The sequence below is a fragment of the Octopus bimaculoides genome, chromosome 3 (genome assembly GCF_046866305.1).
Source record: "Octopus bimaculoides isolate indiv1 chromosome 3, ASM4686630v1, whole genome shotgun sequence".
NCBI classification, from domain to species: domain Eukaryota; kingdom Metazoa; phylum Mollusca; class Cephalopoda; order Octopoda; family Octopodidae; genus Octopus; species Octopus bimaculoides.
This window is the reverse complement of record NC_142930.1, coordinates 152,023,538-152,037,211: the sequence shown is the minus strand read 5'-3', so window position 1 is coordinate 152,037,211 and position 13,674 is coordinate 152,023,538. Positions and strand designations below refer to the sequence as shown.

Sequence of the window (13,674 nt, the reverse complement as noted above, 5' to 3'; positions counted from 1 at the left end):
CCCATGACTTATTCTTTGAAAGCCTAGTACTTATTCTATCGGTCTCTTAGCCAAACCGGTAAGTTACAGGGACGTAAACACACCAACATCGGTTCTCAAGTGATGTTGGAGGGGGGGGGGACAAACACACACACACACACATATATATGTATATATATATATATATATATATATATATATATGATGGGCTTCTTTCAGTTTCTATCTACCAAATCCACTCACAAGGCTTTGGTCGGCCTGAAGCTATAGTAGAAGACACTTGCCTAAGGTGTATATATATATATGTATATATATATAAATAGGGTGATAAATTGAATATTATATATATTTATATACACACATATATATAAATATATATATATATATATACACACACATATATAAAATCTTTTTGAAGCTGAAAAGTTTTCACAATCTAAACTGTTTGAGCAGTCCATTCAGTTTCAATAAAATATTAATTTACTTCATCTTTGGTATCTGAGTACTATTTTCTCCATCTTGTTTTACACAGATGCAATCACATTTACACACACACACACACAACAACATCATCATCAACAAGAATGGAGAATATCACATCTTTATTTGGGGATTACACCATGCAAGACCAATCAATGATCGTTTTTATTGTGTAAGCATTTATAGATATTCATTTATATTGATATCCAATTGTTTGATGTAGTACAGCAGGTTCGCTTAACCACTGAGTGCTTATTACATATTTGTCTGTATTTATTCTCATTATTATTATTATTATTATAATATATATATATATATATATATATATATATATATATATATATAATGTGTGTGTGTGTGTGTTTATCTGTATAATATACATATAGTGTCAGCTTTTTCATATTGGAGAAAAGGAAATGTTAGTAAGAATCATTGAAATGAATCATTGGTAATGCAATGTGAGGCCCTTATACGACTCTTGAACCCCACCAAAGCTTTGCACATTTTATTGCATAATGCACAGTTGTGCTGGCTGGTAGAAGGAATGGGTGCCACAGTATGAAGTCTTTTGATTTGTCTTTTTTATCCTCCATCTTAACAGCACGTCTTTCCACAGGTTGCAGATGTTCTTTTGCCAACAATAGCTGTTTTATAATTTACACACACACACACACATCCAAAATTAGGGAGTAGAGTAGACAGAATCCTTGAGTAGATAGAATGTTTCATAGCTAGTAGAACCCTGGAAGTAGTAATTACCTAAATGAAGGGTAATCCATTAGCTACTCGTTGGGCCAAAGATACCTTAATCAAATGAAGTTTACATTGTTAACTCCCAGGATCTTACCTTTACATATATAACTATTTATCTATATGTATATATATGTGTGTGTATGCGTGCGTGCATATATATATACATACATATAAGAGGGATGACCACTAAGTAGACATCCATTATGCTAGAAGTAGACCACTTATGGTCTGACCACTAAGAAAAGATTGTTTTCAAGAAAATTCAGCAAACACCAGAACATTCTCTTATAAGTATGTAATATAACTTTTCTGAATCTTCAGATTTTTCAGTATGCTAGGCCACTGGATTTATATTGATATTAATCAAATTAATATTCAATTTGGATCTTTTTTAAAACGGGGGCCACATTTTTCATTAACGAAACACTTTGAAACTTGGAACACTGGTAGAATGTGTCATATAAAACATCTTTTTCTCTTAGTCTTCTTAAAAAAAAAAGAAATCTATAAGTTATTCCATGCTAAAGTTGTCATATTTCTGTAATTTCAACCAATCACTGACGTCCATTCAGCCGATATACATTAAGTGCCGACTACATAAACAAACGATTATGAAATAATTAACCCTAACCCTACGGTTAGGGTTATGGTTATGGTTAAAGCAAATGAAACGAAGGTATGGAGATTAAATACGCTTTACATCGCTTAATCAGCCAAAGGAGTAAATATAAACAACTGAATACTTGTCAGTGATTGGTTGAAATTATCGAAATAAGACAATTTTTTTACATGAAATAAATTCGAATACAAAAATATTTTTCTGTTCTATAACACAAAATAGATAAGTATACGAAGTTTGAAAGTCTTTCCGTACCAAAAACACTACGTAAAACATTAATGAAAAATGTGGCCCCCGTTTTAAAATAGATCCTTCAATTTTTCACCCTTATTTAAATTTATATATATATGTCAGTGGCGACTCTGGTACTCGGGCTTAGCCCAAATATAAATTTAGTAAGGTGAACATGTATTTGTAAGCCGATTTAATTTCTGCTAACACTGACTTCAAGTATGTAATTGCAGCCAATAACTCGGGCTCCTTTTATTGAACCTGGTCGCAGTTCATTTATTTTCGTTCAGAGTCTGGTGGCTGTCTCAGAAGTGCCCTGTGTCAAAAAATATCTTGCATAGCAGACATTCTCTCAACATCGTTCACACGCACCTGACTCGGGTTCAGAAGTTACAGCCCGAGTTGTTATTTATAATTGTAAAAATGAAAAGTAATTCAAATTCAATGTTTTTTTGAAACATTAAATTTCTGTAGAGATTAGGATTTATATTCCAATCTATGAAAAGTTTCTGTGCTACAATATTCTTAAGGGGACGAAAAATTATCCAGCAACTCGGGCTAATACGAATGAGTCTGGTAGGTGTAAAAGACTAACTGGCATCTCTTATCAAGATTACAGGCGACAACCAGCTCAATGATATTTGTTGTGCACCCCACTGTCATTATTTGACCACTGTTATTCAGAGCATCTGTGTGTAAAATCAATTGTGCTTTGCAGGGTTGCTTTATTTTACCTTTAACTTAGAAATGGAGAAAAACAGTGTTAGATGTAAAAAATAAGCCTTTTGGAGTTAGAAATAAAGTGGAAAAATGTGAAATTCTTTGAGTAGGCATGTGTTTTATGTGAAATCTGTGAGGAGCCTGAGTGATGTTTAATGACTTGGAGTTGCCTTCTTAGTTTTTACATATATTTCATTACTGCTGTCATTTGGAACTCAGCATTGGATGTTGATTGCCTAAACTTCAATGGATCATCAGAGGAATACTTTATTTCTTTATTGCTCACAAGGGGCTAAACAAGGACAGACAAAGGGATTAAGTCGATTACATCGACCCCCAATGCTTAACTGGTACTTAATTTATTGAAAGGATGAAAGGCAAAGTCGACCTCGGTGGAATTTGAACTCAGAATGTAACGGCAGACGAAATACCGCTAAACATTTTGTCCAGCATGCTAACGTTTCTTCCAGCTTGACACCTTTATTTCTTTCTGTTACACAAACATACAGTGGTAGAAGCAGACTGGAAAATGATAATCTACATGGAACTCTGACTCATACAGTAAGTCATACTTTGGATCTTTATTCGAAGCACATCTGTCTATGTGGCTGCTGACAGGTAGTTTTCTGTCTTTGGGATTCCTAATTTGGGATTTATGTACAGCTATCCTTTTTCGTAGGCTGTTTTTTTTGTATGGCCTATATATTGCCTATTGCACCCTGCACATGTTATCACATAAATTAAGTTTTCCGATGCACAAGTGAAGTTTGTTCTGATGGTGAAATGATGGCCTTGTTCTAATGTGTATTCCGGACCTTCTACTAAGAAGATACAGATCTCTGAGAAAATTAAAATTTATCTCATATAGTGGCGTTTTCAAACTTCTTTTATATATATATATTAATATTTAGCAGAAGTAACAGAGTGAGTCAAGGTGGAAAGAAAGCAGAGAGCAAAAAGAAGTCATAAAGAAACAAACAAGAAACTTTCAACATTGTCTAATCAATTTAATAATTATAATAATTTTCTTCATATTTTTTTTGTTCCTCAAATGAACAAATGTGATTCTGTTTAAAGCACATACAATAAAAAAAAAATGGACATTTGAATTTATTTTATAAATTTTTGATTTTCATGTTTAAAGAAAAAAAAGAATCAGATTTTAAAACAATTCAAAGCAAAAATTAAAACAGCAAATTTATTTAGTGGTAATCAATGTCTTGAGGAGAAGGAATGAACAACAAAGAAAAAGCAATCTAGAATACTCCCTGAAGAATTTTCAAATCCTCAATTTTGACTGCCATAGATTTTACAGTTTTAATCAGACATTGAAGATGCATTGTTTTAATCTTAGTTTCAGATAAATACTGCTAATGATAAGAATAGAGAAATGGAATGCAAGAAACTACAACAGTTGTCATCACCATCACCACACCAACTACGGAAAAGGCTGGAAACAATAACATCATCAACATCATCTTCATCATCACCACCATTATCATCTAACAATTCTAATAATAACAATTTAAATAACAGAACAATAAACAAGCCATTTCTTCCATATTTTCCACTTTTTTGGCTTTGAATATATTTTTTTTCCTTTAAAAACCTCTTTGAGATAACTTCCTTTCATTTTCTGTTTGGTTTAAATCTTTCTTTTTACTCTGCAGGAAAACAGACCTCTCTCTTTGGAATCATTTCATTATATATATATATATAAAAACAGATGGTAAATGTATTTTCATGTTACAGTGTCTTTCTGGTGTTAATTTAGACCATAAAGACATCAAATGGCAAAGAAATGAAATCCACCCCATTAAGAAGAAAAGTATTTCATTTTCCATAGTCATTCAAATTTTAAATTTTTGAAAGTATAATTGCTTTGACAGTTAAAAACCAAGTTATCTTTTACTGTATTTTGAAACTATTGTACGAACATACATATCTACCATTATTATATACATTCATGTACACCCACCCACCCACACACACACATACATTTATCTACATATACACACATTCAATTCTGTTGATGCACATGATGTATTTTCAAAGAGGCTGATCCTGCTGCTTAATTAAAGCTTTTATTGCAAAAGCTAATCAGTTATAATTGTTTAACCCTTCACTGCAGCCAGTCCAGGCTGTGATGACACTGGTTCTCTTCCTTCAAGTTGTTTGCCAAGATATTCCCTGAAAATTAAAAAACAAAGAACTATGTCAATAATAATAATAATAATAATAATAATAATTTTTATTTCTTTATTGCCCACAGTGGGGCTAAACATAGAGAGGACACACAAGGACAGACAAAGGGATTAAGTTGATTACATCAACCCCAGTGCGTAACTGGTACTTGTTTAATCGAACCCGAAAGGATGATAGGCAAAGTCGACCTCGGCGGAATTTGAACTCAGAACGTAGCGGCACATGAAATACCACTAAGCATTTCGCCCGGCGTGCTAATGATTCTGCCAGATTGCTGCCTCTAATAGTAATAATAATAATAATGATCCTTTCTACTATAGACACATAGTCCCAAATTTTTGGGGAGGGGACTAGTCAATTACATCAATCCCAGTGTTTTACTGGTACTTAATTTATTGACCCCAAAAGGACGAAAGGCAAAGTTGACCTTGGCAGAATTTGAACTCTGAATGTAGAGAGAGGCGAAATGCCGCTATGCATTTTGCCTGGTGTGCTAATAATTCTTCCGTAATAATAATGATCTCAAATTTTCGCACAAGGCCAGCATTTTCGACCCCAATGTACTTATTTTGTTGAGCCTGAAAGGATGAAAAGTAAAGTTGAGCTTAGCAGAATTTGAACTCAGAATGTAACGAGTTAGAAGAAATCATTATGCTCCGAGTCAACTTTACTTTTCATCCCCTTCCCGGGTCACCAAAATAAAGTACCAGTCAAGTACAAGGGTAATAACGATAATAACTATTAACAATAATAATAATAATAATCCTTTCTACTGAAGGTGTAAGGCCTGAAATTTGGGGGAAGGAGACCAGTCGATTACATCGATCCCAGTATTTCACTGGTACTTAATTTATTGACCTCGGTGGAATTTGAACTCAGAACATGAAGACGGATGGAATACCGCTAAGCATTTTGCCCAAGACACCAACAATTCTGTCAGCTTGCTACCTTTATTATAACAATAATAATGATGATGATAATAATAATAATAATAACAGACTGTTCTCATTCTTAAGCCATTTGCTTCTTCTTTGCTTATTGTTACTACAATGACTTATTTTCATCTAGCAAGCTGCATATCATCTCTGACTGATTCCACCCAAAGCACCATCTCTTTCCCTTATCCTTACTGTATTTCATTCACATCTAAATACTATACTAAATATTTTGCTCATTCATTTCTCTCCAACGTCACACTGATTTTTCAGATAGACACAAATGTGAACAGACTGACACACATATGCATGCACATGCACACACAATGGACTGTCTTCAGTTTCTGCCTCTCAAATCCACTTACAAAGCTTTGGTCAGCCCAAGGGTATAGTAGAAGAGACTTGCCCAAGGTGCCACACAGTGGGACTGAACCTGGAACCATGTGGTTGGGAAGCAAACTTCTTATCCATGCAACCAAATCTGAGTCTGGCTCAAAACCCACTGGGATCGAATTTGCTTTCCATCATCCCAGGTTGAGGTTCAGCAGGGAAGAAGCAACAGAAGAATGAGTCATGCTGCTACCTTAGAAGGGGACACACCACAATGACTGACATTACTTGAAACCATGTAAATCAGTAACAGTTCATCATTTTAATCTTACAGCAACTGTGTTTTATACAGAACTGCACACGACTGTCTTAACTGAGATAATGACAGTAAGAGAAAGAGAGCTCTTGCTCCACTACCTACCAGTTATGTACCATCAGTTTTTGGACAGCTATGAGGGCTTCGTAGCGAACATTCGGATCTTCATGTGTGAGGTATTGCATCACAAGCTGTTTGGCACCAAGTTTTTCAATCACACTGCAAAATAAAAGGGTAATGTTACAACTTTAAAAAAACCCCAAATCAACAACAAATAAGAGATCCCTTTCTTGGAGAACAGATAAGGGCTAGCAACAAGGGGATGAGGACACATCTGGGTGTAAAAAAAAAAACATTTTAATAAATATGATAGTGTTCTTACTATTTACATCTACCAAATTCACTCAAAGGACGCTATAGAAGATACCCAATGTGCTGTGCAGTGGAACTGAACCCGCCATTCCTGTACCTATACATGCATGTGTGTGTGTGTGCATGCAAGGATGGTGAAATTAGTTGAGTGTATTTTGGGATATTATCTAATGCCCCTTTAATGCCAAGGTCAGCCTAGCATTTCCTTTTCCTGAGGCAGCTGACAACAAAATAAAAACAAAACCTTTGAAGATGGTGCCTCATTATAGTTGCAGACCAGTGACTGAAATCAGTAAAACGAAATATCTAATTCATCAGCATCGTTTTTAGTCTCTTTCTGTTCTGTATATGTCACTTTTGATTGCTCACAGGCAATTTTCAGCATGTGCATCACCCTGATGTAACATGTGTACATGCAGATTGCAAGAATCATTTAGAGTGATTTGGAAGCAAGGTCGCAGCAAAATACCACGTGATATTTAGTTGTGTCCTGAATTCAAATCGTACTGAGTTTTGATAAAAATAATTTCCCCACAAAAATCTAAGGTTTTGTATCCATGTTAGACGCCACTGTCATTATTATACTTTGATATAATAATAACTGGCAGAAGGAAACTGTGTGGAAGCCCATTGTGTGTATATGTGTGAGTTTGTGTGTGTCTTTGTGCTTATTCCTGCCTCTTTGCTTTGACAAGTTTTTGTTAATGTTCCAGTAACTTAACAGTTTGGCAAAAAAATCTGATAGAATAAATACTTGAAGGTGTCAAGCTGGCAGAAACATTAGCACGCTGGGCGAAATGCTTAGCGGTATTTCGTCTGCCGTTATGTTCTGAGTTCAAATTCTGCCGAGGTCGACTTTGCCTTTCATCCTTTCAGGGTCGATAAATTAACTACCAGTTACGCACTGGGGTTGATGTAATCAACTTAATCCCTTTGTCTTGTACTTGTTTGTCCCCTCTATGTTTAGCCCCTTGTGGGCAATAAAGAAATAAGAATAAATACTAGACTTAAAAAACAAGCACAGGGGTTGATTTACTTTGAAACAAGTCAAAGAAAGAAAAAATAAAGAGAAATAAAAAAAAAAGAAGAAATCTGATATAAAAAATCAAAAATACATCGATTCTCTGAATCAATAAGAAATAACTTACTTCTTCCCTCGGGGGTAGTAGCGCACGTATTCACCAAAATCATGAGCTGCTACTGAGAGAATAAGTGGATCCTTGCTGCTTTCAAGTAATCGAACTAAGATTCTGGAAACACAAGAATAAAGGGATTATTATTATAAATAGTGAGAAAGAAATAGGAACATTTAGAAAATCTCAGTAAGAGATGAAAGCAGTAGCTGTACCAAAAAGTAATGTCTATTGCCAATTGAACATGGCTGCTCTGTAGGAACCAACACTACTGCCATGTTTAAGTGGCAATAGACATTAATACGAACATTACATTTCAAAATGGTTTTGGTCAAGCAAATTATATACATACTCTTTTACTTGTTTCAGTCTTTTGACTGTGGCTATGCTGGAGCACCGCCTTTAGTCGAGCAAACCGACCCCAGGACTTATTCTTTGGAAGCCTAGCACTTATTCTATCGGTCTCTTTTGCAGAACCGCTAAGTTACGGGGACATAAACACACCAGCATCGGTTGTCAAACGATGGTGGGAGGACAAACACAGGCATACAAACACATACATATATATATATATATACGACAGACTTCTTTCAGTTTCTGTCTACCAAATCCACTCACAAGGCTTTGGTCGGCCCAAGGCTATAGTAGAAGACACTTGCCCAAGATGCCATGTAGTGGGACTGAACCTGGGACCATGTGGTTGGTAAGCAAGCTACTTACCACACATAATTATTTACATATATAATTGTTATAGGAAAACTACTAATTAGTAATAGTGCATCATTCTAGGAAGTAGCCTTGCTCGATGTGAAATGGTCTTTCTGAAGACTAGAAAATAAAAAGAAGTCCTTCCTGAGCCGTAGACTCATAAGGCTGGTTTCCTGGAATATTTGGTGGTGTATATATTCCTCACTGGACAGAATACCAGTTTATAGCAGGATTATTTATTTTTGCCAGCTGAGCGGAATGGATCAATGTGAAATGAAGTCTGTTGGTCAAGAACTCAAACACATTGCCCAGTCCAGAAATTGAAATCACAATCTTTCGATCATGAGTGCAACACCCTAACCACTAAGCCACATACCTCCAGGAAATGATCTTCAGCTTATTTCAATAATCTGTTTCTTCTGTTTCCATCTACCAAATTCACACACAAGGCATTGGTGGATTTGGAGTTATAGTAGAAAACATCCATTGTACTATGCTGTGGAGCTGAACCACAAATCATGTGACTGCAAAGTATATTTCTTAACCACACAGCCATGCCTTCACCTATATATGTATGTATATGTATGTATGTATATATATATATATACACATGGATAAAGGCAATGCTGATGCACTCTCTTTATATACTCAATAATGTGGGTAAGATATTTAGAAGAAATGTTAGTAGGAACTTCATACTGTGTATTCCATGTAAATAAAGGATGCATAAAAGACAAATGGTAAGATGTCTTTCTGGTAGGCTCATATGCACAGGGAAGCAGGACTTGAGATTTGACAGATGAATAAGGTTAGTTAACAGTTGACCTCAGTGAATTTTAACGCAGAATGTAAAGACAGACAAAATGCCACTAAGCACTTTGTCCAGTGTGCCAATGATGCTGCTAGCTTGCCATCATAATGATAAGAAATGGCTTTTAGATTTCCTCCAGCTACGAACAAACTCTACAGTTTTGTTTTCAGTTAGTTATACTGAAATAAAGTTGGACATCAATGACTTGATCTAGAAGCTTGTGACATAGTTATCTGAAACCATACAGCTGACCAAGAAACACATGGATACATGCAAACATATATGTACAAACTACTCACTTAAGAAGCTCATAGTTCTTTTCGTTCAACCTCATTGCATTTTCTCGCCAGAACCGATCAGATCTGTGCACAGGACTCCATTCAAGGCGGCCAGATTTTACTTCGTTAGAATATTCATCAAATGAACTGAAAACAATATACATAACAATAAATTAATTAATTTTCATACAAGAAAAATCAATGAAAAAAGTACTCCATCCAGTGAGAGATAAATATCAACTGAAAGAGCTATTAATAATTTCATGGTGTATTTTATAAATATGCCTGTTCAAGTATAACAACATGAAACTATAAGTAGCTCTTTTGGTTGTGTATTCAAATTGATATATATATATCTATATATATATATATATATATATATATATATATATATATTAAAAGGTTTGGAGGTGATGTACAGGAATTATATATTAGAAAAAGTAATGGAAAAGAGAAGGAAAAAATGAAGGAAGGACTAAAGATAAGTTTCTGAATCTATATCTATTGTGTGTCAAATGGCAGCATTTTAGAATTGTTTTCGATTTTTTTTTTTTTTTTTAAATATCCATAATTAAATATATCTCTCTCACTCGTTTTCTTATATATAAAAACATTATGGTAAAATTCTGACTGAGTTTGTCTCCAGCAATAATACTAATAAATGCTACACTGAAATGATCGAATGCAAGGGAGAATATTTGGAATTTACCAGTTACCTCTCTTAATTCAAACTATTGCCTAACACTAAATATAGCCAACATGATTAAATTAGAAACAAACTATTTTGCTATTTAATTTAATAGATGACTAAAAACATTAACTAACTACTGGTCTATGGTTGTAGTCAGTGAAAACTACATTAGTAGTTGAGATAATAACCCAAGTAAAAACAATTGCTTTTGTATTGAATTCACAGGAGAAAAAAATCCTGTTATAACATATCCAAGGAGGGAAGAGAATTTGAATGCATTTTCATTTATCGTTCATTTTCTACTTTTTCCATTCATTGAACTACGGCTGTCTGGGAGCACCACCTGGAGGGACTTTAGTTGAACAAATTGACCCTAGTACTCTTATGGGTCTTTTTCTTTCCTCTCAAGTTTGGTACTTATTCTATCAATCTTTTTTGTCAGACTGCTAAGTAAAGCACAGTTTGAGTAAAGAATATACTCTTTTACTTGTTTCAGTCATTTGACTGTGGCCATGCTGGAGCACCGCCTTTAGTCGAGCAAATTGACCCCAGGACTTATTCTTTGGAAGCCTAGTACTTATTCTATCGGTCTCTTTTGTCGAACCGCTAAGTTATGGGGACATAAACACACCACCATCAATTGTCAAGCGATGTTGGGGGTACAAACACACACATACACATGTATATATACATATATACGATGGGCTTCTTTCAGCTCCCGTCAACCAAATCCACTCACAAAGCTTTGGTCGGCCCGAGGCTATAGTGGAAGACATTTGCCCAAAATGCCACGCAGTGGGAATGAACCCGGAACCATGTGGTTGGTAAGCAAGCTACTTACCACACAGCCACTCCTTGTGCTTTCTATGCATTCCCATTGAACCCTCTGTGTGTTAACATGGGTCTCCTAACAACAAAGTAAACTTCATATAATCAAGATACTCTTGACTTGAAGAGTAGCCTGCGGTATACATCTTACTTGGATATTTACTACTTTTGAGGTTACGCTCGCTATGAAACATATATAGCCAGAATTTTATCTACTCCATTCCTTAACTCTTGGATTTTTATTCACATACCCAGAAACCCTAGCTGTCAACCGTGAAATATAAAATACTTTTTTTCAGCTTATCGTACTTTGATATGGGAAAAATTCACGACCTTCTGCACCAATAAACTACTATTGTCCCTGAAAGTTGCTTTTTAATATTTTCTATGGATTGCTTGAAAAAAAGAACAAAATCAAAAGAATACAAGAAGAAAGAAACAGGAATTTCTACCTTAAGTCTTGGACAGAAGCCAACAATTTCTCTTGTAAATATTTCAAGTCATCCTCAAACTCTGGATCCTCATTCTTGCGGGCTTCAATTAATTCCAGCTGCTTCAGTACTTTGCATTGTACCATGGCCAAAGCATGTTCTTGAATGACGTCATTCTCACTAGTTTTCTCTAGAAGGTTCTGAAAACAACAAGCAAAACAATGTAGAATATAGTAAGTGATGAAAATCTAGGAAATTTTAACAAAAAGGAAGTGTAGGGAGATGTCATTTCTCAAATAAAATAACTGCTTCTGACACAGACCCAAGGCCTGAGATTTGGGTGGGTGGGTGTAAGTGATTAGTCAATTACATTGATTTAGTATTTGACTGGTACTTTTTTTTTTATTGATCCCAAAAGGATGGAAAGCAATGTTGACCTCGGTAAGATTTGAACTAACAATATAAGGTGCTGAAAAATTTATTGCCAACTACTTTGTCTGATGTTGTAATAATTTTGCCAATTCACTTCTCTTCTCAAAATAATGGCATAAAATAAAAACAATCATAGGAGTTTGTTTTGATTTGGCATACAACAAATGATAAAGACAGTAGAAGAGTACATTTTCACTGGATCAACAATACAGAACAGGTATGGCTGTGTGGTTAAGATGTCTGCATTGCAGCCATGTCATTTCAGGTTCAATCCTGTGTAGCACCATGAACAAGTGTGTTCTACAGTGGAATTCGGAAAACAGAAAATGGGCAAAAGCCACACACACATGCACATGAAGCTTTTATCTTTTAGTTAGGAGGGAAGGCAGTATCCATGATCCTTCACAGGACCTCTGACACTAGTGGGACAGAGGGAGGAAGGTATCCTCAATTTGGAGTTTTAGCCAAATGCTTACAACAGAGTAGATAGTGCCAAAGACACCTAAGATGCCAGGTGGTGGGTGGGGGTGGGTGGGTGGCTAGTCGATCACATCAACCTCAACACTGGACTAGTACTTTATTTTATCAACTCCCAAAGGGACGGAAGGCAAAATTAACAACCTTTTAGCATTTAAACTGGTCATATCTGGCCAAGATATTCTGCCTGTTTTATGCTAAAAATGACCTGATCCAACATCTTACACCTACCTTACAATGTCATTCTATAAAGAAGCAATCACATCATCAAAATCTCAAAGCCACGAGACAATGCATGATTAACTCAAAATAACGTGAATAAATAAATGTTACATTAGACAGAATAATCCGAATGCTAAGGGGTTAAGAGAGAGATTTGAACTCAGAACACAGAATCAGAACTAAATATCACACAGGTATTTTGTCCAATGCTCTAATGATTCCATTGGAATATATTCAACAGTTTACTGCAACCCACCACCCTTTGAAATACTACCACTGCTGCTGCTACTACTACTACAACTGCTGCTGTTGCTACTACTACTACTTACCCGGAATGTTGATAAAATGATCCTGCTGACTTTCTCTTTAACTGATTCACTGAGAATATCAGACAAAATTTCAATAATATTGTATCTGAAGAATAAGAAAAAGAAAGAAACGGATTCATAAACATCCTTGCTGTTATCAGTCTTAACAAATATTTCTCCATTAATACAGTTCTATATTTAAGAGATGAGGAATTATGTACATTATCTACATTATTTACATCTGACAGATATGCCCATGGGCATATGGCATAGTGGTTACTAACCCCAAGATTCCGAGTTCGATTCCAGGCAGTGACCTGAATAATAATAATAATAACATCGAAAAATACCTCAGGAATGAGAACCCAGGTTCAAAATTTCCCCAAGTCAGCTGATGAAGGCTGGAGGGTATATC

The 13,674-nt window shown here is 35.2% G+C and overlaps 1 protein-coding gene across 5 annotated transcripts in view; it reads right to left on the bottom strand.

Annotated features, from left to right (window-relative positions):
• Positions 1 to 3,768: 3,768 nt before the first annotated feature.
• Positions 3,769 to 13,674, bottom strand: part of LOC106874994 (V-type proton ATPase subunit H) — a 94,849-nt gene continuing 84,943 nt past the window's right edge. For all 5 annotated transcript variants that reach the window (XM_089349789.1, XM_089349790.1, XM_089349791.1 and 2 more), the window contains 6 exons: positions 13,281 to 13,365; positions 11,842 to 12,020; positions 9,892 to 10,017; positions 8,089 to 8,190; positions 6,674 to 6,787; positions 3,769 to 4,972 (listed from right to left, as the gene is read on the bottom strand). In XM_089349789.1, coding sequence (XP_089205915.1) covers positions 4,897 to 4,972; positions 6,674 to 6,787; positions 8,089 to 8,190; positions 9,892 to 10,017; positions 11,842 to 12,020; positions 13,281 to 13,365 — 682 coding nt within the window. In that variant the 3' untranslated portion in view covers positions 3,769 to 4,896. The remainder of the gene's footprint in view (positions 4,973 to 6,673; positions 6,788 to 8,088; positions 8,191 to 9,891; positions 10,018 to 11,841; positions 12,021 to 13,280; positions 13,366 to 13,674) is intronic.